The 24,412-nt window shown below is 40.7% G+C and overlaps 1 protein-coding gene across 1 annotated transcript; it reads right to left on the bottom strand.

Annotated features, from left to right (window-relative positions):
- Positions 1–7,991: 7,991 nt before the first annotated feature.
- CYP2U1 (cytochrome P450 family 2 subfamily U member 1) lies at positions 7,992–24,412 on the bottom strand. The gene is made up of 5 exons (XM_081333273.1): positions 23,324–24,412; positions 20,737–21,372; positions 13,414–13,575; positions 12,366–12,533; positions 7,992–10,581 (listed from the first exon to the last, which is right to left on the bottom strand). The coding sequence occupies exons 1-5, from the start codon at positions 24,186–24,188 to the stop codon at positions 10,403–10,405; spliced, it is 2,010 nt and encodes a 669-aa protein (XP_081189399.1). The 5' UTR covers positions 24,189–24,412; the 3' UTR covers positions 7,992–10,402.

Here is a 24,412-nt window from a genome sequence, read left to right as displayed (position 1 = left end):
GCTTGTTCACAACAGACAAACAGACCCCTCAAATTCTGTCGCCACGAATGTTGAGGTGGTCTATCTTCCTTTCAGCCTATGACTACAGGCTGGTTCACAAACCCGGCAAAGAAATGGGCCACGCAGACAGCCTTAGTAGATTGCCCTTGCCGCATGTGGAGCCCGATCCAGCTCCAGCTACCCGCATTTTAGCAATTCAAGACTTGCCAGAGTTTCCCCTACATGCGGGAAATGGTGCTGCAGAAACGGCAGCCGACAAAATCCTAAGTCGCGTGTTGACTTGGATTCACACAGGATGGCTGGAAAATAGCGGGGGCCCCAAGTTCCAGAGTTTTTTCAGTCAGAAAAACAAGCTTTCAGCTCACAAGGGGTGCATCCTTTGGGGTAGAATATGTTGTTGACAAAATGGTTTGTTTAACAGAGTATTATTAATACACAGTGGAAGTTGTACTGGGACTTTTAGGCAAACAGTAATGCATTAACACGAGTTTTATAACTTATTTTTACTCAGACAACAAAAAGAAACACAGTAAGAAATAGTCCAAGTATCAATCCAGTATCATGCACATAAAAGTCAGTCCATAAAAACATAGTATCAAAATACAAAAGCTGCTTACCAATATCAAAAACAATATACACTGTAGCAAGCAGTTGATTCTTGAGAGAATAAATATCAAGTTAGCAAACAAGAGAACAAGAAGTATCCAAACACTAACATCAAACACATATACAAGAGCAACTACGTGTAACATCTAACTCTCTTTTATGTGGAATAATTAAAGCCACACCCTTAGGCCGTTTAACTCCTTAAAGGTGCTTTTACTCCATTATATAATATTGTCACCCAAATCAAGTTTAATCTCTAACAATCTCCCCTTTTGGGTGGCATATTATACATATATTTTTACAATCTCAAATTACACATATCACAAACAGATTTATGCTTTATAGCACCCTGAGCTTTAGTAAACTGGTCAGCAATATTATCTTCAGTTGCACAATATTCCAGTTTAATCAAATTATCTTTAACACATTGTCTGACATTTAGATACCGTAGATCCGTATGTTTTGATCTAGTTTTCACTGCAGCATTAGTTGCTAATTTTATAGCTGCTTGATTGTCTTCATACACTTTTATTGGTTCATTACAATTTAAACCCATATCAAACAATAATTGTTTCCATACCAATAGCTCAGTACATAATAAAGATAAACAAGAAAATTCGGATTCAGTTGTTGATAAGCTTATATGCTTCTGTCTGTTAGACCTCCATCCTACTAAAGCGTTTCCCAATAATACAACCAATCCTGAAGTGGATTTCCTGGTTACAGTATCAGATGCAAAACTAGCATCTGCAAATGCTTTTAGTTCCAATTCCTTTGTTGGCTCTAGATATAGAGAATAATGTATGGTGTGCTTCAAATATCTTAAAACTCTTTTCGCACCTTGCCAACATCTGGTTGTAGGATTCTCACAATATCTAGCTAAATGATTAACTGTAAATGCTATGTCAGGTCTTGACCAGTTACATAAATACATCAAGCTGCCTATTAATGATTGATATATCTTTTTATCAAAGACATTGCTGTTATCTGCTGAACTCTCAAAACCTTGAACCATAGGTGTTTTTACTGGTTTACAGTTTTCCATATTATAACATTTCAGCAAACCATTAATTTTCTTAGCTTGAGACAGTTTAAATCCTTTACTAGTCCTGATAATATCCAGCCCTAGATAATGACTAATAGCTCCTAGATCTTTTACTCTAAATTTTCTTTTTAACCCTGAAATAATTCTTTCAGTTTCTGTTTCATCTTTTGCTATAATAGCAATATCATCAGTGAATAATAATACCAATGATAATTCACTATTTTGCTGTTTTATAAATAAACAATGATCTGCAATACTAGCTTTAAATCCCAAACTATTTAACTCTTTTACTAAACATCTATTCCACTCATAACCTGACTGTTTTAAACCATACAAACTCTTATTCAGTTTCCAACAGTACCCTACCTTACTTTCTATTCCTGATGGACCTTTCATATATATATCATGGTTTAATGTTGCATGCAAATAAGCAGTTTCAATATCTACATGTTTTATACTATAATTCTTATTTGCTGCCCAAACTAAAGCAGCCCTAAGAGTGGAAGCTCTTAACGTTGGGGAAAAAACTTCATCATAATCACTATTATTCTGTGCAAATCCTTGAGCAACTAATCTTGCTTTATGTATTACCTCTCCTGTAACACTTTCTTTCAGTTTAAAAACCCATTTACATCCAATTAACTTTTCTGTTTTAGGTATTTTAACCTCTTGATAAACATTAAGATCTTGCAAAGACTTTATTTCTTTATCCATAGCTACTTTCCAATTCTTTCTTTCATTCTCAGGATACATTTTTATTTCTTCAACATTAGAAGGTTCAATGTCTATTTGACAAATTAAACCTGCCTCGAAACGATCAGGCTGTCGTCTTTCCCTGTTAGACCTTCTGAGAATTATTGGACTTAAAGGTACATTTACATTATTATCTTCTTCCTCTCCTGTCTCCACTATCAGTGGTTCTTGTTTGATCTCTCTAGCAGGTTCCTCCTCTTCTTTATCACTTTCATTTGAGGAGTTAGTTAAATCTTGTTGAGGAATATATACAATATCTTCTACCCTTTCCCAGCCTGACTGTTCTTGAAAAACAGCGCTAGAACTACAATAAATGTTTTTAGTACCTTTCTCCCAGAACCGATAAGACTTATGGTTTAACTCATAGCCAACAAAAAATAATTGTTTAGCTCTATGTTCTCCTTTATTTCTTATTGAACTTGGAATATGTACCCAAGCAGGTGTCCCAAATGTGTGAATATAACTAAGATTTGGTTTTCTCTTATACCATAAGGTATAAGGAATTTTACCTGTAGCTGAACTAACCACATTGTTTAAAATATGATTAGCACATTTTGCTGCTTCTCCCCATAAGCTATCAGGTAAACCAGAATCTTCAATCATAGATCTAATCATAGCTTGCAATGTTTGGCCCCTCCGTTCAACAAATGCGTTATGCTGAGGTCTATAAGGAGCTGTACGTCTATGCTCTATTCCCTCTGAAACTAACAGCTCATTGAACTGTTTATTAACAAACTCAGTTCCATTGTCTGTTATTATGGTTTTTACATTTAACTGAGTTTTCCTTTGTACAAACTTGAGCCAATTAGATATTGTTTGTATAGTTTCAGTTTTTGACGTAAGGAGATAACAGAACCCATATCTGCTATAATGGTCTAGAATATTTAATATGTAGCAAGCACCCCCTAAACTGGGTTTCATAGGACCTATCAAATCCATAAATACCAGTTCTAATGTAGTTGTGGTTTTAAATCCATCTAACCTATTAGCTGGTGCTGCCCTGCTCTTTTCTCTACCACATACGTTACACTGCAGATATTTCTTACAAGCCTTTAACTTAAACCCATTAGACAAAGCTACAGTTCTTTTTAGTGTATTAAAATTCACATGACCCAATCTTCTATGTAATAAATGAATACATTCATCATGTGGTTTTTGATTTGTACAAGTAGTAGCCATTATAATAGAATTATTGCTAATTACAAACAAACCGTCTTTCATATTAGCTATTAAGTTCACTTCATTCTTTTGAATAAGACATTCCTCCCCTTGGAAAGTAACTTTAAAACCTGCTTCCAATAATGCCTTAACTGATAATAGATTATAATCACATCTGGGAACATATAGCATTTCCAAATTTTGTTTTAAAAATGAACAGTAAACCTTACCCTCTCCAGAGACCTTGACTCTCCAGCCATTAGCCATAGAAATATATTTTTTACTAGACCTTATATTCTCAAAATCCCTTTTTATTTTTGAAATACAGTGTGTAGCTCCACTATCTACCACCCACCAATTGTGGTTATTAGTAGTTCTATTAGCTACAGCTACATTAATCAGCTTTTTATTCTTTCTATGGCTTTCCTTTCTCTGACAATTACTATCCTGACAAAACTTAGCAATATGTCCCTTTAACCCACAATTAAAGCATTTCCTTAAAATATAAGCAGATTCAGTCTTCTTTATTTCTTGTTGCAATGGCTCTCTCAACTGTTTTCTCTCCATACGACATCTTGATTCTTCCAACAACCTTCCAGTTATTGAAGAAACAGTTAGGTCTTCTTTGGACAAAACCTCCAAGGACGATACAAAGGCATCGTAGCTCTCATCCAATGATGATAAAATGATGTAAACCTGGTGAAGCTCTGAGAAAATAAGTTCTTTTTCTTGCAGTTCCAACAAAGTTGCTTTTATAAAGTTAAGGTGAGCTAACATATCGCCATTCTTTTCCAGTCTAGCTCTAAATAGCTTTCTGGTAAGATTTATATGAGCACCAACACTGTCCCGAACAAAAATCTTTTTCAACTTAGCCCAACATTTAGCAGCAGATTCTTCTCCACGCACATGGACTAGCTGTTGGTCTCCTAATGTTAGCCCAATGATAGATAAAGCCTTATCATTGTCTTTATTGAAGTCTACAATCTTCTTGTTATCTTCTTCATTAGTTGGATCCCAGGCAGTTACATCAGGAGGATTATGGACTATTTTCCAAAGACCTTGATTTTGTAATAGCAAACTACATTGTGTAGACCAGGATACGTAGTTTGACCCATTAAGCCGGGTAATGCAGAATGGATTGAATAGTCCTTGTGCCATTGTCTGAATTTGAAAACTCAGTTAGGAAATATAAATACAATACTGTTCCTGTCCTCAGCACCACACTGGATCTGGGCCCATAACCATTGTTAGAATATGTTGTTGAAAAAATGGTTTGTTTAACAGAGTATTATTAATACACAGTGGAAGTTGTACTGGGACTTTTAGGCAAACAGTAATGCATTAACACGAGTTTTATAACTTATTTTTACTCAGACAACAAAAAGAAACACAGTAAGAAATAGTCCAAGTATCAATCCAGTATCATGCACATAAAAGTCAGTCCATAAAAACATAGTATCAAAATACAAAAGCTGCTTACCAATATCAAAAACAATATACACTGTAGCAAGCAGTTGATTCTTGAGAGAATAAATATCAAGTTAGCAAACAAGAGAACAAGAAGTATCCAAACACTAACATCAAACACATATACAAGAGCAACTACGTGTAACATCTAACTCTCTTTTATGTGGAATAATTAAAGCCACACCCTTAGGCCGTTTAACTCCTTAAAGGTGCTTTTACTCCATTATATAATATTGTCACCCAAATCAAGTTTAATCTCTAACAGGGGCCCCAAGTTCCAGAGTTTTTTCAGTCAGAAAAACAAGCTTTCAGCTCACAAGGGGTGCATCCTTTGGGGTAGCAAGGTCGTAGTCCCCAGTTCACTCAGGCCCAGAGTTCTCCAGTCTCCACACGAAGGCCATCCGGGCATCGTCCGGATGAAGGCACTGGCAAGCAACCTCTGGTGGCCAGGGCTAGATAAAGCTATTGAGGCCCAAGTGCACGGGTGTTACACGTGTCAACAGTCCAGACCAGAGATGCCACAGGCCCCTGTCCACTGATGGGAGGAAACGCACACACCATGGTCAAGAATCCACGTAGATTTTGCCAGGCCTTTTCAGGGACAGTTGTTTTTAATAGTGGTCGATAGACACTCTAAACGGTTGGAGGTGGTTCCAATTCCCAATATGACTACTGCAAGGACCATCCAGGTGTTGTGGTCACTGTTTGCAACGCATGGGCTTCCGGACATCTTAGTCTCTTACAATGGAGTCCAGTTCACTGCGGCAGAATTCCAGGCCTTCCTCAGAGCCAATCTCATTAGGCACGCCACATCGGCTCCTTTTCACCTGTTGTCAAATGGGCAAACAGAATGGATGGTTCACACAACCAAAGAGTCCCTTAAATGCATTACTACAGGAACTGGCACCACAGGCTGGCTGACTTCTTGTTATGCCAGCATACAATGCCTTGTACAGCTACAGGCAAAAGCCCTGCAGAGCTGTGTTGGTGCAAGAGGCTAATAACAAAATTGGACAGACTGCACCCTGATAGAGTGGCCTCCAACATGGCACGCCCGAAGGCACCTAGGCATTTACAGGTGGGGGGCCGAGTTTGGACTCGGAACTACGGGCAAGGGCAATTGTGGGTGGCAGCAGAAGTGGTTAAAGTGTCAGGACAACTCTCCTACGAGGTGGTCCTGGAAGATGGGCAAGTCATTTGCCGACATGTAGATCAGTTGCGCCGGCGACTAACGAAGCAGTCGTTGGCTTAGGACTTCCAGGTGGAGCAGACCTGGAGTCTACAACCTCACACTTCAGCAAAGCAGTTCAGACATGCTGAGACATTTTGCGCGAAAAAGAACGGGGATGGGGCTGTAAAAGCGCCTCCCCCGACCGGACCACAGGGGCCAGGCAGTCACTTGACACCCAGCGGCAGCCATGCCGACTTAGCAGCACCATTAGACTTTGGGCTGGGCCAACCGGGACAGGCCAGACAAAGGGACTCGAGTTGTTTTGACTCCACCAAACTACAGAACCCAGGTCAACCCAGCACGGCAGACAAATCAGTAGACTGGGAGATTCCAGCAACCCCCCGATGCTCTGAATGAGCCCGAAGACCCCCTCAAATATCTTCAAGATTTTGTAACCAATTGAATGTGTGTACCATCCAGGGGGAAGGGGTGTAATGTATTGGCCTTTTTCTATATGTTGTGTTTGCTTATGTTGCACTGCTTGCTAATTGCTTGAGTTCAATTGCTAAGCGCTAGTTCACGTGTATGCTTGTAACGGTTGCTAGCCAGCCCAGACTGCTTGTCTCCAGCCGGCTAAGTAGGTCTTTGGGCGGGAAACCTCTGCTTTAAACTTATTGGTCGCCACTTACCAGCCAACCGTATAAATAGCTGCGCAGCAGCTCCCTTGTTGCTTCTGTTATGTTCTGACCTTCAATAAAGCCTGTTGCTGTTTGAATCTCCCGTCTTGCTCAATGCCTGCAAAGAACCGGCTACACAACACTTACTTTGATGAGCTGCTTTTGAAATAGCCAAAGCTATTATGTCAACTTAAGCAACTTTCTCTTGCTTATTAAAGTGAAAATGTCAAGGTTCTTGGATTTCAACTTCCTCATCACTTGTCACTTGTTTTTTTTAAAATGACTTCTATATTTAATGATGTAGGTTTTTATTACAATAAAAGCACCAAATGATTTCATTGTATTTCCCTTCAAAAGAAAAATTAATCACTGACACTAAAGAGCACAAAGACTCAGATTATAGGAGAGTATTTTGTTCAAATAAACTTTATAGATATAAGCAATTTGGTAAATAGCAATTGAGTATTTGGTAATTCTCACTTTCCAAGAAAATGCTTCAGAATGTATCTGTTAAAATAATAACTGTTCCCTATTTCGGGGTTTTTCAAATATACTAAGTATAAATTCATATATGCTAAGTATAAATATGTGTGCAGATTTAACTTCTTGCCTGCTTCACTTTCTAAAGGCTGGTGATTTTAGCTCACTCTGCACTGTGCCACTGATTTGTTAACTTAGTTGGCTGCACTTGCATAACCCACTGAGGCATAGCATACATTGTTTGAAATTATTAGTTTGGGCAATATAGGAGAAATATACCCATGTTACAACTGTTTTACATACCGGTATATATATGGTTCAATTTAAAGAAATCATTTGAACTAAGAATTACATGGAATTGTGTAGTCGCATTTCTACTGTTTATAAAAATACTTAGAGAAAGATTATTAGAATAGTGTCAATTCAGCCACAAATAGAAGGAACACTGGAAGAAAGCATTTAGGTACATAAAAAAGATACCTGCAATATATAATTCTCATCAATTTGGTTTTCCAGATATTTTGTACTCCCAAGCATTTGAATAGCAATTGAGAAAGGGTAGTAAAATAATTTCTTATATGATTAATACCCACAGTATGTGTTTTAAATCAAAATTGTCTTCTCAATAGTTTTTAATAATATTTTATTTATTATTTTATTTATCTAAAAATTTATTTAGACAAACATATTTCGCACTGTGTCTAAATAGGCACCTTTTAAAAAAAGCAATTCATGATTTCAGATCGTGGATTTTACATTTTCATCCTAAAATTCTAAACGAGACATTCATTTTGAAAACCATTAGACAATATAAAGATTAGCAAGGTATATAGGCAACTAATTCGCCCAGCTCTTACACAGGCTTTTAGTGCCTTCTAAAATGCAAAAACACAGACCTTTGGAATCTGACAAAATTATAAAGTGCTTCAGTAAAAGATTGCTTCATTACAAGAGAACACACATGCCATACAAAGGATCAGTTGTATTTTGCCCAATAAAATTATCTGCCATAGCAGTACTCATCTAAATGTTAGCAGTGCAATTGAAGTACAAGGATTGTCAAAAATGGCCAACTTTCCTTCTTAAAGAATAATTCATTCTGTAAGTTAATTCATATTACACTATATCATAATGTCCTTTCTTTAATTTGAACATTATATTGTATGAACCAGTTAAATATTGTTCATGCAATAAACCACAGGTAAGCAAAAAATGATTCAGTCTGTTCATCAAACCTGCTGATCCATTATTCAGCTACTTTGTGAACTGAAAATGAATGAAAACCCGCCATTCAATTGCAATTACTTTTGATTTTCCATCAAAAAATACAAGCCCCAAATTTTGGCAGTATTTTTTTTAAAATTAGGATAACATGCATGAAAAGGAATAGTTACCTTTCTTACCTCACCCAAGGAAAATTTCTCTCTTTTTAAAAATGCAGTTAATTTAATTAAAGCATTGCAAAATAAAGTTCTTTTCAAACATGAGTAAGTGCATCCTCATTTATGTCTCTGTATTTCTATGAAGACAGAAACGGGAAAAAGGGAATCTTTCTCTCTTGTAGAGCATAAAAATGGGGTTAAATACATGTACATCTTTTTTATTATGCTGAATAGCATCTAAATGTTCATCAAAACATTCTGCATTTATGGACCACAAAATATATAGGAAATATAGGAACTAGCAATTTTCTTCCTCTCTCTACATTTTAGTATTTAAAAGCATGGGACTTTGCAAGTAAGGATTGCATCCCTGCCTATCTCTCTTATTTCTAAAGGCCTTTTAAAATTAAACTTTATGCCCCAAAATTCTAACTTAAATATTTGTCAATTGAATTATTTTATGTATAGTTCATGCCAGAACAACAATTATAGCTGGTCAAGACTATTCTCCAATAGAAATGGCTGAGCACTAAGGTTCTGGAGGCAAGTACATCTTCTGCCCAATAAAACCCTATTTTTAGATATTTATCATTGTATTTACTTTGTTTTCCTGAAGCAGTACAGTTGGACCATGATAATGCTGCTTCCTATGGCATTTACACTATGTATTAAACATTTTCAACATAGATGTTATGAGTGGCTTGCTGGTTAAATCAGATTGAGCTTAGCACTGTTTTGCCAGAAACTCAGAATGTGAGCACTTGAGAAATTACCTAAGTTGTGCCAACAAAACATTTGCTTTTAGCAAACAACAGATACCATGAGATAAATCTCGGTAAATATGTATTAAAAATTGAATTGTGGAAGTCCACTCACTGTTTTGCTTTTCTTGATTAGCACAGAGGAACAGTAGTTGGGCACAATGATGGTCATCTAGAATCAAAAACCTCCCTCTCCAAGAACCCAGGAATCTCACTCCATCTCTTATCACCTTTGATGCTTTACTTTTTTTTTTAAAGCAGCCTTCATTAAGCACGTAAAAGGAGCCAGCCCAAGGATTCTAGGTGCAGGACAGCTATTTTTATTTTGTTTTGTTTTATTTCCTGCTGAAAGTGAAGACAAGTTAGACTTATCCAGGAAGACACCCCACGCCTCACATCCAACATACTCTGGTTTTTAAGACAGTTTGCAATGCCACTCAAGTTTTTAAGATAACTTGTTATGCATCTTAACTGCCTTTTTAAAAGTTCTAATTACATAAGTGCTTTCTGAATCTTTTTTTTGGGGGGGGGGGGCTTTTGTATATTGTCATGTGCAAATTAGGTTTCCAGTATTTTGCTTTCCTTTTTATCTATTATAAAAAGGCATTTAGTAACCAATAATTCCTTTAAGTGTGGCTGCCCAACTTTCTCTTGTTACTCTGCAGCTCTTGAGCTTTACATATTTCAGTTTGTTTCTATAGTTGAAGAATTTCAGTATATCAAGTAGGGAACAGCCCAAGCAAAGGAGAAAGTACTTGATAATTTTTGGATACCCCGTGGGGCAAAAATTCTCTAGCCTGCTTCGGGCTAATGACTAGGTTTTGGTGAAGAACATTTCATTTATAGCCCTGAATTTCATATAGTAACATGAACATCATGCAGCATTTTTCTTGGAAGTTTCCTCATCTCTTTAAGGCAATAAGTTCAAATGGGAAGGGAGCTAATGTTAGGCCGAATTTTCCTTCCATTGATGGTTTCTTTAAGTCTGCAGGATATATAAAGGTGAAACTTTGCATTAGGCTCACAAACATCAAGAAAAGTTCCATCTTGGCAAGCTGTTCTCCCATGCACACTCGTTTGCCTTTAAAAACAAAACAAAAACAAAAAAGGGGGTTACGAGAGACAAAAATGATTTTTCACAATTAGTGCCTAACAGAAAACAGTATTTTTTAAATTTCATTTCAATATAATTCAATTTGATGAAAGGTCATTTGCTTCAAAGAAATGATCAAATGAGGGGTGGAATCTTGTAGCCCTCTGTGTGTATTTACTGTATCTGTACGTACATGTGAGAAAAAGTGAGAGAATTTCCTCTCTTCAGATCTGCAGATATGAGGACCTCTCCTTCATTCAATCCCAAAGGAAAACATTAGAAAGTTTCCTACGATTAGGGGCATTCTTGTTACTATAGTACTACCATGGAGAAGGTCTGCTCCTGAGAAATTGTTGGAGAATGTCCTTATCCTTTGAAGACATCAGTGCAATTGCCCCCCTAATGTCTTGGAGCAAATCCGATGAAGAATTTTGAACACTACTGGTGCATTTTATTTATTTATTTTTGGTTAATAATGTCTGATTCTCAGCGACTGCCTGGACAAAATCCTGCAGTTATTTTGGCAAGGTTTTGCAGAAGGCCTTTGCCATTGCCTCCTTCTCAGGACTGACAGAAAGTGACTAGCCCAAGGTCACCTTGCTGGTTTTGTGCCTAGGGCAGGACTAGTACTGACAGTCTCTGATGCCTAGCCTAATCCTTTAACCACTACAGCAAAATAGCTCTCTGTCTCCTACAATTTATTAAACTGAAATTCTAGGTAATTTTTTACCCAGTTTCTAAAATGGTTTTGACAAAAGGCCGCATCACAAAGGAACTGATTCTTAGTGTATAAATATTTTCTGCATTGTTTGTTATTTTTTAGCCCCTTTACTTAAAATATGATGTAGCATTACTGCCATGGAAAGCCATCACCTTATGGAATGAGCCTCCAAGGTCATAGTTAAAATGTTCTAAATAGCTTTTGTTTACTGAAAAATAGTAAAAGGATGATCTAAGGAATGGCAGTAAATATTTGCAGCTAAAAGGCTCTTGGGAAAAACTGGTCTCCTGTCAAATCTGGGAGACAAGGCTGAGGCCCGATCTATATTTTTTTAAATCCCTACATCACCTAATTCAGTGATGCAAAAGTTGCGGCCTTCAAAAACCTTGGGAGATGGCCTGTTGCTGCTAAATTATAACTCAATACAGTCATGGAGAATAATGATAAAATTGCATCACTTCCAACTTATTTTATTTTAAATTGCCATTAAATTAAATTAATTTCACTGCTTTCATTTGGGGAATCTGGTCCTTTGGCACACTACTCAAGGATCAAGGGCTGCCCCCAGCCCCAATGAAGGTGTACATTCTTGGCCAAAGTCACTGCTTCATTTATTGTCCTAACAACATTTCTGCTTTATCCAATATTTGATACCACTTATATGTTAAAAAGCATTTCATTTTTTCTTATCCATGGCATTGTTGCTGTCATCTATTGCAGGGATGCCTTCAGGTCCTGTGCAAAACCATAACTTGTGAGTTATGGTTGGCATTTGGGTTCAAGAAATTGAGGTCCTAGTGTTTATGCCAGGTACATGTGAGTGGGCTGGCAGGGTCAGAGGTATGGATAAAAAGAGAGATCAGTTTAGAGCCATTCTGAACAAAGTCCAATCCCCCTCGGTTGCCACTGAACCTTTTGATGCCTGACAAAATGGCTGCTTCTGACCCCAAAAGGGCCTTCTGCACTGCTCTAGTACAAATAAGTAAGCAGTTGATTTAAAGAACTATCACATTAATGTTGACATAATCTTTACTCTAAACAATTCAATTACCAATTCCAAAAGGAATAAACATTTCTTTTTTGAGAAGCTGGCCGTTCTCATCCAGAAACCTTGCTGGGCAAAAATCATCTGGGTTTTTCCATTTGTTGGGATCTCTGTGCACAGACCACAAGTTAGGAATGATTACACTGCCCTTTGGAATAGTGTATCCCTGAAGCTCTGAAAGGAGAAAGAAAAAAAGCTCAGATCAGAATATACCTACCACCAAATAAAGTACCAGTTCATAACTAGAACATCAAAACTGAAGCAATTCTCCTCTATAGGTGAATTTCCTTTCCTCCTTTATAGCTCTCATTTACTGAAATCAACAGACATTAAAATACTGTTTTATTTTGCCTAATTAAAATGGTTGTTATTACAATATAGATACATATATGTGTGTTCATGGAAGAGTGAAATGTAAATGTAAGGGAGACTAATTAAACCATAAGATCATAAACATAAATGCCAGGCTTTTTGTAAACATTACAGCCCCTAGAAACATGCTTTCAGCTATAGCAGGCAATCCAAATCAACTTTAGTCCTTGTTTGCTTTCCCTTCCTATAAAACTTCCCAAGTTGCCACTAAACTATAGTTCCTACGGTGATAGAATAAGAAAATTAAGTATTTACAACAATTAAATAAAGAATCCCCCCCCTGTAAAAATGAAAGCAAAAGCAAGTTATTTTAATTGTTAGATTAATATCCTACTTTTCATTCAGAAACTTAAGGTACTAAGCACAATATTCCCTCCTTTATTTTTAACCATAACAACTCTGAGAGGGTTGAACTAAAGATTGGCCCAGAATTACCAGTAAACATCTATACTGGAAGAAGGACTTGAACTTGGGCATCCCTTGTCCTACTTTTAACAGGTTAACTACTTGCTATCCTGGAATTTGTAGCAACACACAGAACTGCATGTTGCTCATTTTAGATTTTCAACTTTCTACTGAATGTATTGTTTTTCAGCCAAATGAACTTGTAGCATCATCAGGATGCATCAGGAAAGAAAAGCATCATCAAGCTGACCAGCATTATCTACTCTCCAGTACTGACCAGTAGTTTCTGAGGCCATCCGAGGAATAGAAAGAGGGACAACCACTGTCATCCTTTGAACTTCCATAATAGTTGCTTCTGTTAAGGGCATGTGCACCTTATCAGCCAGGGTGGGAGGTCTGTTGCACCCAATTACCAATTCAATTTCTTCTTGAACCTTTCCTGTGAAAATAAATAAATAGTAAAGCAATTGTTTTGGGTGAGCAGATAACTGGTTCATCAGTGATCTAACTGAAAGAGGAGATGGACGGTTATTGGATATAGACTTGCATGATACAGGTCCAGAAGAGTGACGCAAGCTGCTCTTCTGAATGGGAATCCCTTTAATCTTGTATTTGTCTCCTCTGTCAGGAATATCTGTGCACTGATTACTTTTAGTTGTGCTTTAGTACTTTCGAAAAATAATGTCTTTGTGAATTTGTTTCACTGAAGCTGGGATTTCATTCTGTCTGCACACATAGGAAATAGGAAATAGGAATAAAACAGCAATTCTCTCATTGATACGGATATGTAAGTACTGCCCCCAACGTATCATTATCAGGGTCTTGGCTTTTTGTCTGTTTGTTTGTAAGTAAATGATTTGGATTTAAGGTTTGATGGTGAAGCAGATATGCCTGCTGACGTTATCAAAATGTTCAGGGTAGACATAGCAAAAAAAGGGTTGTGAATTGTCCTGAAAATTTGTCCAAAGTGAGCAAAATATCTTCAAATGCAGTTTAATGTAAACATATCAAATTATGTATTTTGGCACAAAACACCCATTTTCACCTATACCTTAATGGAACTATGCCAACAGTGATCAGAAATTGGGCTGCTTAACTTGGAAAAATTAAGTTAACGGCAAACATGGCAAAGGTATACAAAATCATGAGTGGCACTGATAACATCAAAAAATAAAGCTTTGGCCCTTTCCTGACAATGTTAACCTGAGGTTAGTCATTTGTTTTGCATATGGCTGAGGGTTTGCTTTCCAATAACAGGAAATTCATAGCAATGATTAACACCCCCTTGAACTCCCGGTTTCAAAGGTTTTCTAGAAATGTGCATTGTTCATTTTTATGTAACTCTTAACGTAGGCCATGAAATTGCAGCCAGATGAAAACTACATTTGGGAGGCGTAACGCTTAGAAAGCGGTGCCTTGTTGTGTACGCCTCTTCCTTGGTTAAGAAAAAGATATGAACTGTGTTGATTAAGGAGATCTGATGGCAGACTAATTGTTGCGGAACTTGAAAAGATGGGGATTGTTATTCAATATGGTGGACAAATAAAGCAAAATGGAATTAACTGGAAAAAAGAAAGAAATTGCACATTGATTCATGATCGTGATAGAAGGAATTCTATTTCATACAGTACATACAGTTCACTGCTAAGATGGATGATTTCCAAAGGGGATTAGACAGATTCATAGAGAATCAGTTGACTAATGGCTACAAATTGCATTTACTGTATAGACAGTATGTCTTAAATACTGGTTTCTGGAAAATGAGAGAAGAGGGCTATCAGATTAATACCTTTACACAGGATTGTAAGCTTCCTGAATATATCTACCTGACCACTGTGAGACATAAAATGCTGGAATAAATGTGCCCAAGGCCTGAATCAGCATATATTCTTACCCTGGAGTATTTCAAAATAAATTTGGAGGGGGGAAAAAACTATTTACACAGCTTTAATGCCAACTAAATGTCAAACACTACCCTCTTCTGCCTAAAGCAGAAATCTGACTGAAATTCTAAAATGTGTTAGAAAAAAAATAAGCCAAAACATTAAATGAATGAAGTGTTTTTACAAAAAACATTTCTGTTTTGTTACGGATATTTTTGTCTAAGATTTGGTATTTTTCATTATCTGGATGGCTGGATTCTTAAAATGGCACAGTGGAAATAAGCTAGCATCTAGTCATAGTGCAGAAAAGTATATGGGGATAATGTTTTGGTTTTAAAACAATGTTAAATCTATCCTGGGGTTTGCATTATAACTTTTCTGCATTTCATGCCTTCAAGATGGGGAGAATGGGCCATCAATTTTCAGCAACAAGGGTCTGCAAAGACAGAGAAGCAAGCTGTCTAAATCTGTTATAGAATATCCTATATTCATTTACTGAAGACTTGAAACTTGAAAGATGTTCAGTCAACAATTTGCTATCATCATGTGAACTTTGCTTTTAGTAAAAAATATTTACTTTTTATTCATTAAATTGTTCACTAATTGCTCAAGACTTACCCATTTCACAAAAAATCAAAACATCCATACTAAAAGTGACACAGAGAAACAATCAAAGCAAGATAGTGATATCCTATTATTCCTCCAAATGACTTTTGAAATTTTGTTTAAGCAACTGTTGGGAAAACAACCACAGAGGCGGCTAATCTTGCTTTCAGGATAGGCCAGGGGTCGGCAACCTGTAACAGTGAAAGAGCCACTCGGAACCGGTTCCGTCACAAAAAAACACCTGGAAGCCGTAAAATGTGCACGCGCATGCGCAGAACAACAGACTTAATTGAAGAGTAGAGCCTAAGGCACGACATGCACCAGCCCTGCCCCCGTCCACTTCTGGTATGGATGGCTCTGCCTTCCTGGCTTTTCCTCCCCTCAGAAAAGACTGCTCTTCCCCCGCCCTGCGGTCTTCCTCTCTGGGACTTTCTTCTTTCCGCGTTTTGGCGTGAAGGTTCTGAGGGAGCAGAGGAGGAGGCTGATGGGGAGAAGGAGCTGCTGCGGCAAATCTTCCGAGACTTTGTGAAAGAGGGAGGCGGTGGTGGGATTAAAGTAAAACAGGGGGGGGGGAGGTTGAGGAAACCCAGTAGAAGCCTACATCAGAGGGCGAGCAAGAAAGGCAAAATCGGGGAGAGGAAGAAAGCTTTCGGGGCTTGCCCAGCAGCCAGCTGCTCCCCGCTCTCAGAAATCGCCACGGCAGGAGTGGAAAGAAGCGGGGGAACGCCTCTCTCCCCAGTCTACCAAGCAAATAAAAGTTGAATGCAGTAGCGGGCAGGCAGGGACCGCGAGGAGCAGCCAGGATTGGAGGAGCAGAAGTCAACACTGCCAAAGAGGAGGAAAGAAAGGAAAAGTGGGGGTCTTTAAATAGTCATGCCCACTTTCCCCCCTTTTTATCTTATTTTTTGCAATGACCGGTTGCAGATATTCACATGTGTATGCTTGTCAGGTTTGGAAGCCTTCGTTTAAGTCTGTGCATGTGCAGACATAGGCTGACTCCTCGTCTCCTGCCCTTGCTGCCTCTCTTGTCTCTCTGCCTCTCTCTCTGCCACTTAAAGCCATCCTGCACTTAAATCCAGACCCTCCTTCTTTTCCCCCTTTTTTTCTCTCTCTCTGTTTGTTTGTGTGTGTGTGAGAGAAAGAGAGACCAAGTCCGTTGGTTTACCAGTGAGCCACCGCCACCTCATCTCCTGCCCTTGCTGCCTCTCCTGTGGAGACGCATTTGTGTCTCTCTGTGCCACTCAAACCATCCTGCAGCGGTTTCAATCGGCCCCTTCATTGCCAAGTGTCCCCATGGAAGTCAATGAAGGTCTGTGGCGCCTCAAAAGGCCAGCTGTGGTGCCTTCAAGTCTGTTAGTTTTAATGGCGAGCCACCGCTTCCTGCAGCTCCACACCAACTTTTTTCACTCTGAATCGCGGCCCGCGAGGATTCCTCTCCTCACAGCTGCCACGCCGATTCGTCCCTCGCCCTCTTGGTGGCATGAGCTGCGAGCCACGGGGATGCCTCACCCCGGCGCTGGCCTACCTCCACTGGCTCCTCTGTGCTCCGGCTGTGCCGACAATGTCAGAACCATGCTGAGCAGCATCCTGGAGCTGGCCCGGCCTCGGCCGATGAGCCCCAGTCCGCACAGTCTGCTCATCAGGCCGCCAGGCTTCCTGGCAGCACATCCCGCAGGGCAGGTATGCTAGGGAGGCGGCGGTCCGGCATTGTTTCCCCCCCTCATGCATGTGTGTGTGTTGGACCCACGGGGAACAGCTGGTAGAGGCAGTGGCAGTCTGACATTGTTTCTCCTCCTCCTCTGTGTTTGTGTGTGTGTGTCGGACCCGCAGGGAATGGCTGGTAGAGGTGGAAGCAGTCTGGCGTTTCCGTCTGTGTGTTGAGCCCCGTGGGTCTGACACACACACACTCGCGAGCGGGGGAAACAACGCTGGACCGCCGCCTCCCTTGCGGGATGTGCTGCCAGGAAGCCTGGTGGCCCGATGAGTGGACCGTGCAGACAGTGGCCCATCGGCCGAGGCCGGGCCAGCTCTGGGATACCGCCAGTCAGTGAGAAGCTCGGCGCGGTTCTGACATCATGGGCACAGCCGGAGCACAGAGGAGCCAGCGGAGGCGGGCCAGTGACGGCGCCGGGGCAAGGTGTCCCCGCGGCTTGCAGCTCATGCCACCAAGGTAAGGGACGAACCGGCGTGGCAGCTGTGGGGAGAGGAATCCTCGCGGGCTGCAATTCAGAGTGAAAGAAGGCGGTGCGGAGCTGCAGGAGGCGGTGGCTCACCGGTAAAACCAACAGACTTGGAGGCACTGCGGCTGGCCTTTCGAGGCGCTGTGGACCTCCACTGACTTCCATGGGGGCGCTTGGCAATGAAGGGGCTGATTGCGGCCGATTGAAACCGCTGCAGGATGGTTTGAATGGCACAGAGAGACGTAAACACATCTCCACAGGAGAGGCAGCAAGGGCAGGAGACGAGGAGGCGGCAATGGCTCGCTGGTAAACCACCGGACTTGCTCTCTCTCTCTCTCTCTCACACACACACACACACAGAGAGAGAGAGAGAGAGAGAGAGAGAGAGAGAGAGAGAGAGAGAGAGAGAGAGAGAAGGGGGAAAAGGAGGAGGAGGTCTGGCAGCACCCGAGACTCCATATGCTGCTCAGAAACACACCACCACTCCCGCACACCCCATCTGACCGACCCACTCACCTTTCCACCAGTCCTCCCATCCCTTCCTCCGCTGCCGCCACGTGCAGTCTGAAGAAGAAAAGAGGTTTGTGGACAGTCCCACAAACCAAAGAACTTCAACCAATCAATTCAAACTTCACAAATTTTTTTTTTCGTGAGAAGTTTGAATTGATTGGTTGAACTTTTTTAGTCCCACTTTTTTTTTCTGGACTGCACATGGCGGAGGACTGGGAGCCGCATGCGGCTGAAAGAGCCACATGCGGCTCCAGAGCCACAGGTTGCCGACCCGTGGGATAGGCTGTTCCAGAATATTGGGGCCATTAGTGAAAAACACCCTTTGCCTTTTCTAGCACCAAACCCTCTCATTTCACAAGATTGGGATACCATAAGCAGTTTTTCCAAGAAAAAAAATACTTTGGATGGGCCAACTCTAGTTGGAGCTGGCATTAAAGACATAGTTTAGACCAGCACCTGGAAAATTGGGAGTCAGTACAAGAGCAGTAATTATATGCTCATAGCAACAAACACAAGCCAAGCATTTTTAACCTTGAGTGGCAATAATAATGTAAGTCACCATTGTCAGGTCATTGTGCTCCAAGAAAGCATGCAAGTGGTGCACTAGTGAAGATTGGCAAGAGCCACATTTCCACCCAAGCATGGAATAGTAGGTATGACTCGAGGAACATCTCCACATTGCAATCCGACTACCTCAATGGTTGTACTTTTCTGTCAAGAGATACTAATTGAACAGCCAAAATACACTGATGAACAAACAACAACTTCTTGCTTGGATTTAATTTTAGCCTGTATGTCCATTCAGCTTCATACATTGGGGATGAGACTTCTATAGTGCAATAGTGATATAATTAATATCATTTGCATATTAAGGATATTTCAGTTCAAACTGGCAGATTACATGTCCTAGAACCTTCAAGTAGATGGTAAAAAGCAGCAGGGAGACCAAATCCTACAACACAAATCCTACAATCCACCATGCTGACTTTTCCTTCCCCCGTGACCACTAACTGAAACTATCCTCCAAGTCTTCTTCTTCTTGATTTCCTCTTTTACCACTTCAGGCACTGAATAAGGAACAGAAGTAGAGCAAAATAGTGCCTTCAGTCCATAACACATAAGACAGTTCAAAAGGACATGATGGCTCATAGAATCAGAGGCTGCTGAGATCCGATAATATTAGTGGAGCGCATTACTCCGAGACCAGAAAGTAATGCCATCTTTGCCCCAAGACCAGATCTGAACTCTGAATGAAAAGAGTTCAGATGATTCACTTCTTTTAAAGCACCTTACAGCTAAATCCACAACGTACTACCTTCCCCCAAAGAATAGGTTGCATGCTGGGCATTAGCTGTTGAGAACTGTTGGATATAAATAGGCTTTTTCAGAGTGGTGGAGCCACAGTAAGCTTCAAGATGGCATTTCCTAAACCCTTATTTCCTCTTGGCTTCAGCTCATCAGCCTCAACTTCCCACAGCCTCACAAAGGACTCATGAGATCACCTTGAGAGTGTTTATAGTCTCTCTCTTTCTGCCTGTTATTGTTTCAGCTTTTTAAAAAAAATAATTCAAAGTTGATCTGAGTATACCAACTTTTCCCATTTGTTTGACAAATCCTATTAACACAGTTTGACCTAGAATATACTTTTAATGCAATCCTCTCTTGAGGCAGTAACACTGCATGGCTAGCTGAATAATCTCCAATGTTTGATTGTTTGAACAACAAAGACACTTTCTATCTTCCTTAAATATTTTACTATTTAGCACCAGGGTGAGCAACTTTCTTGAGATCAATGAGAACATAAATGAGGTATGGTATCAGTGAAGCAATCAGGCTACCATTTTCAGACCTTCTGGGGAGCAGAGTTGGGATTAAGGGACTCATACTGCCCAATGAGAGAAAAACCTAAGTTTGCATATACAGTAATTATTTATGAAAAAACTTTAAAACATCAGTTCCAATATGGCTGTCTTGGAAGATTCCTTTGTTTCGTTTCTGCCTCCTGAGAAAAAACAGTTTTGTCTAATCTTTTATAGAATGTTTTAAATAGATACTGTATGTCTCTTTGCATTGTGGAACATAACCCATAATTCTACAACATACAGAGGACTTTCATCTGGGACTTTCATCCCAGATATCTTGCCTATTCCAAATTCAGCACGTTTTGCTAAGAGGCTCTTGATCCGCTCTCCCGCTTCTCGCATAGAATTGCCCTTCTTCCTTTTTAAAGCACAACCCCCAAAAAAGAGAGCAAAGCAAGAAAAAAAATAGCTGCTCCCTTTCCCCCCCCCCCGTCATTGTTCATTTTCTTAAACATCTTGGGAAGCCCAGCCCCACCCACCCACCCACCCGAAAAGCTTTGAATTACTGGCTTCAAAGTAGGTTCCACAGGAAATGTAGATAAAATCAGATGCAACGTACTTTGCTCTTGTGGGTGAAGTGACATGTAAAGAAGGCTCCAGAGTAGTGTGTTGGATGTAGTTTCTGTGCCTGCAATAAAAAGGTCTGCAATAATGAAGAACAGGTAATCTTCATTAAAACTAGTTTCCCCATTGATCTTCTTCTCCTCATCCGAATGCAGGAGATACATATCAATGAAATCTCGGGGACACTGGGCATCCAGGTTTTCCCTGTGCTGTTTAATGATGTTTTTCAAGAAAGCCGTGATATCCTGCACAGTCTGCCTGAATTTTCGGAAAGGTCCAAAAGGAAGATAAAAGAGCCAGGGGCAAACGTTAACCAACAGTGTCCGACTATTCAGTGCCCACTCTAGTGCCCATGAGATAAGATTTAGCATGTTCATGAACTCTGCATCGTCATAATCAAAGCGCCTACCCAAGGCCATTGAGCAGATCACATTGGACACTGCATTGCCAATAATAGGGAAAGGATTGAATTGCTCCTCTCCATGTTTCAGGATCTCTTCTTTCACATACTTGAATTCTTCAATGATTTTAGGCTCTAGACTGTGCTTTCCTAATCCAAAGTGACGGAGAGTTGAGTGGGAAAACTTCCTTTGTGTTTTCCATACTGGATTATAAGGCGCAAACACCAAACCTGTTTGGAGAAAAGAACATTTAAGATTTGAAATAGGCCTTCTTTGAATCTTTGGAAATCTTGGCTGCAGCTTCTTTCACTCCAAAGACACAATAACGTTGGGGATAAAGGTCTTTGATAAAAGAGTTACTGTACACAGCCTAAGGTGCTAGGTCTGCATGTAGGCTCTAGAATAGATCTCCAAAAATTATTCCAAATTTTATTTTTTAAATGTGACAGAAGATAAAATGTTTAAAATACAAGACTGGAAGCTAATCATATTTTTTTAAAATCCCATTTATATCCCGCCCTTCTCCGAAGACTCAGGGCGGCTTACAATCTAAAGCACAAATCAATGTGCTTAGGAATAGCCTTCATTCTATGTATATGCCTGCTTATTAGGGCTTTCGCCCCCCCCCCCGGTGGCATTATTACAAAGTCAGCTTATTGCCCCCAACAATCTGGGTCCTCATTTTACCTACCTCAGAAGGATGGAAGGCTGAGTCAACCTTGAGCCTGGTGGGACTCGAACCTGCACTAATTGCAGGCAGCTGGTGTTACTTAAGGAGGCATTAGCCCACTGCTCCACCAAGTTACACTAAATAAAATGCAGCTTATATTTGGGAGAAACACGTTTATTTTTAGGAGTGCACACCACTTCACAACCAAGTGCATCCTTTGATATGGAAAAACTGAACATCCCTACTTTATGCAATGAACAGAGCATAAATCTTGCACCCAATCTTTCATTTCCTAGAGAAGCATCTTTGAAATCACTGAAATTTTATTAGGTTTTAGAAACAGAGCAAGCTGCTTTAAGAGTGTGTCAGAATATTTGCTCCTCTAGCCACTTTTGTAAATTTGCCAATCTCTTATTCAATGGTGCTGTTTAAAATTTCATTTTTCCAACAGTCATTTTTGAGATATACCATAAAGTGTCTTTGGGATGCTGAAATGCTCTAATAATACGTTGTCCTTATTTGTGTCCATTAATTATTTGTACAAAGTTTGCTCCATATGTCCTCTCTAGAATCAAAGGGCACTTCTGGCTAATAAGAGCATGGGAATACAGTTCTAATCTTTCATGTGTACTTGTTGAGCTCAGAGATAGTACCTACCATTGATGTCATGGGGCAGTAAACAATTGGGTTTGTTATAGATTTCTGAACTCACATAAAAAGGTTTCAGCAATCTCAGAAACCTTCAACAAACAAAATAGGCTTTTAACACATTTCAATTATTAATTGATAAGGTAAACGCAATACTTATAATCTGCCTTACTTGTATATTGCATCTGCAGAACATCCTGTCTCCTCCTTTTCCACCACCCTAATTCGAATCCTACATTAATCTAACCCTTTTATGCAGCTTATTAAGTGAACTGCAGGTCACAAATCCATATATCCTTTAATGTAATTTGTTACTTGGAAAAAGCTGCCCCAAACTCCTTCTTTAAATGAATCTTTTAATTTCAGCCATTTTAGCAAGCCTTCACTTCTTTGTGTCCTGCCTTGTGGTAAGTATGCTGCAGAGTGCTATAATGTTTACACACTATGCAATTCAATTAGTTACAAGTCTGATTGATCCTTTACTTCCTGAAAAAGTGTGCTTATAACAGAAGCCTAAGACTTAGTTCACACATAATGCTAACTGTGGAGTCCTTGGTGCTCTCTAAGCTGGTTGTTTTCTTGCAAATGTTTCATTAGCAAACTAGGTAACATCAGTGCTAGTAAATGAGTCAATTTTTTTTAAAAAAAAAACAGCTTTAGGGAAGGAATAAAGGTTTCTCTTCCACTCGCCACACCTGCCAAACTAAGGATCGGGGATGGGCCTTCCGGACAGGGGAATCCTTCCCACCATCACCCCCAGACCCAGTTCCTGAGCGCGCGCCAGCCGCCCGCAAGAGGCGGAAGGGTCCCCGATCAAAGCCCGCCGCCCCGTCGAACCACTGCCCGCCCCACCGCCCCGTTACCCTTCTTCTCGGTGAGGATGGCCACCAAGGGCACACTGGGGCGGTCGCTGAAGATCTCGGCCTGAGTGACCAGAGCATCCCGGACAGCCTCAAAGTCGCTAAGCACAATGACGTGGTGGCTGCCCAAGTCTATTCGGAAGATGCTGCCGTACATCTTGGCCAGCCCGGTAAGCAGCACATGCATCGGCGTTGGTCTTTCCTCTTTCTTGCGGGGCGCAAAGACACCGACGACATGCAGTTTTTTAGGCAGCAGGGCGAAGGCGAGGTTGCCCACCAGGGGCCAGGGCTTGGGGCCAGGTGGAAGTCGCTGCAGAGACTGGCGGCCCAGCAGCCACCACAACGCCAGCAGCAGCCCGGCGGCTCCGACCATCGCCGCTCTAACGGTATCTGGTGCTAGAGAAGCAGGCGGCTCCTCCGCGCTGGCGACCGCGGCCATCCTGTCCGAGCCAAACGGCGAACCCAGCAGCAGGTCCAGCGCGCCGACAACGGCCAACCTGTTAGGGGCGTCCGCTACAGTTAGCGTCTTATCCTCTGGGCTACCTTGGACTCGCCTTCGCTTCCCCGGACTGTTGCAGCGGCCCCTCCTTTGACTGGCTGCCTGGTGGGGAGGAAAGGAGCAATGAGAGCTTGTGGGAAACTCCCCCGAGTTGTGACGTCGTTTAATCAAAAGAGGATTTTCTGCTCTGAGCCTCCGGAGTTTGGAGCGCCTCTCGGGTGGGCCGCGGCGGCCTGGTTGCAGCGCGGAGACGTGGTTCTTAAAAGGCCGTGCAATGCAGCGACTGCAGTTGGCGCTGACGGCACGTAGCAGCCTGTAGAGATCAAGCGTGTCTGCGAAATTGGGGGATGGATGGGGAGGAAAGAGCATGGAGTGAGATGGAACAGCAAAAAAAAAAAAATTGAGCAAAAAATAAAACGAGCCCGGGATAAAAAGAAGGAATTAACGAGATAAGGTACAAATTCGAAATCGGTGTTGCCCTTTTTTCTAGCATAAAAACAATTATAGTACAATTGGATATATAACCTTATTCATCGAACTGAATTTGCCCTTGTAATATTTATCAATTATTTTGTTTTGTTTTTTTAATCCCA

The sequence above is a fragment of the Vipera berus genome (genome assembly GCF_964194415.1).
Source record: "Vipera berus genome assembly, chromosome: 7".
NCBI classification, from domain to species: Eukaryota; Metazoa; Chordata; class Lepidosauria; order Squamata; family Viperidae; genus Vipera; species Vipera berus.
Note: the sequence above shows the minus strand (reverse complement) of the source record. Positions and strands in the feature narration are given on the sequence as shown.

Excerpts from the sequence above, each read along its gene's own strand:
- CYP2U1 (XM_081333273.1), bottom strand. The coding sequence starts at position 24,188 with ATGCTCTTTCCTCCCCATCCATCCCCCAATTTCGCAGACACGCTTGAT. Across the intron at positions 21,373-23,323 it reads CATCCTCACCGAGAAGAAGG|GTTTGGTGTTTGCGCCTTAT; the intron begins GTAACGGGGCGG and ends TTCTCCAAACAG. Across the intron at positions 12,534-13,413 it reads GATGGCCTCAGAAACTACTG|AGCTTCAGGGATACACTATT; the intron begins GTCAGTACTGGA and ends TTCTCCTTTCAG.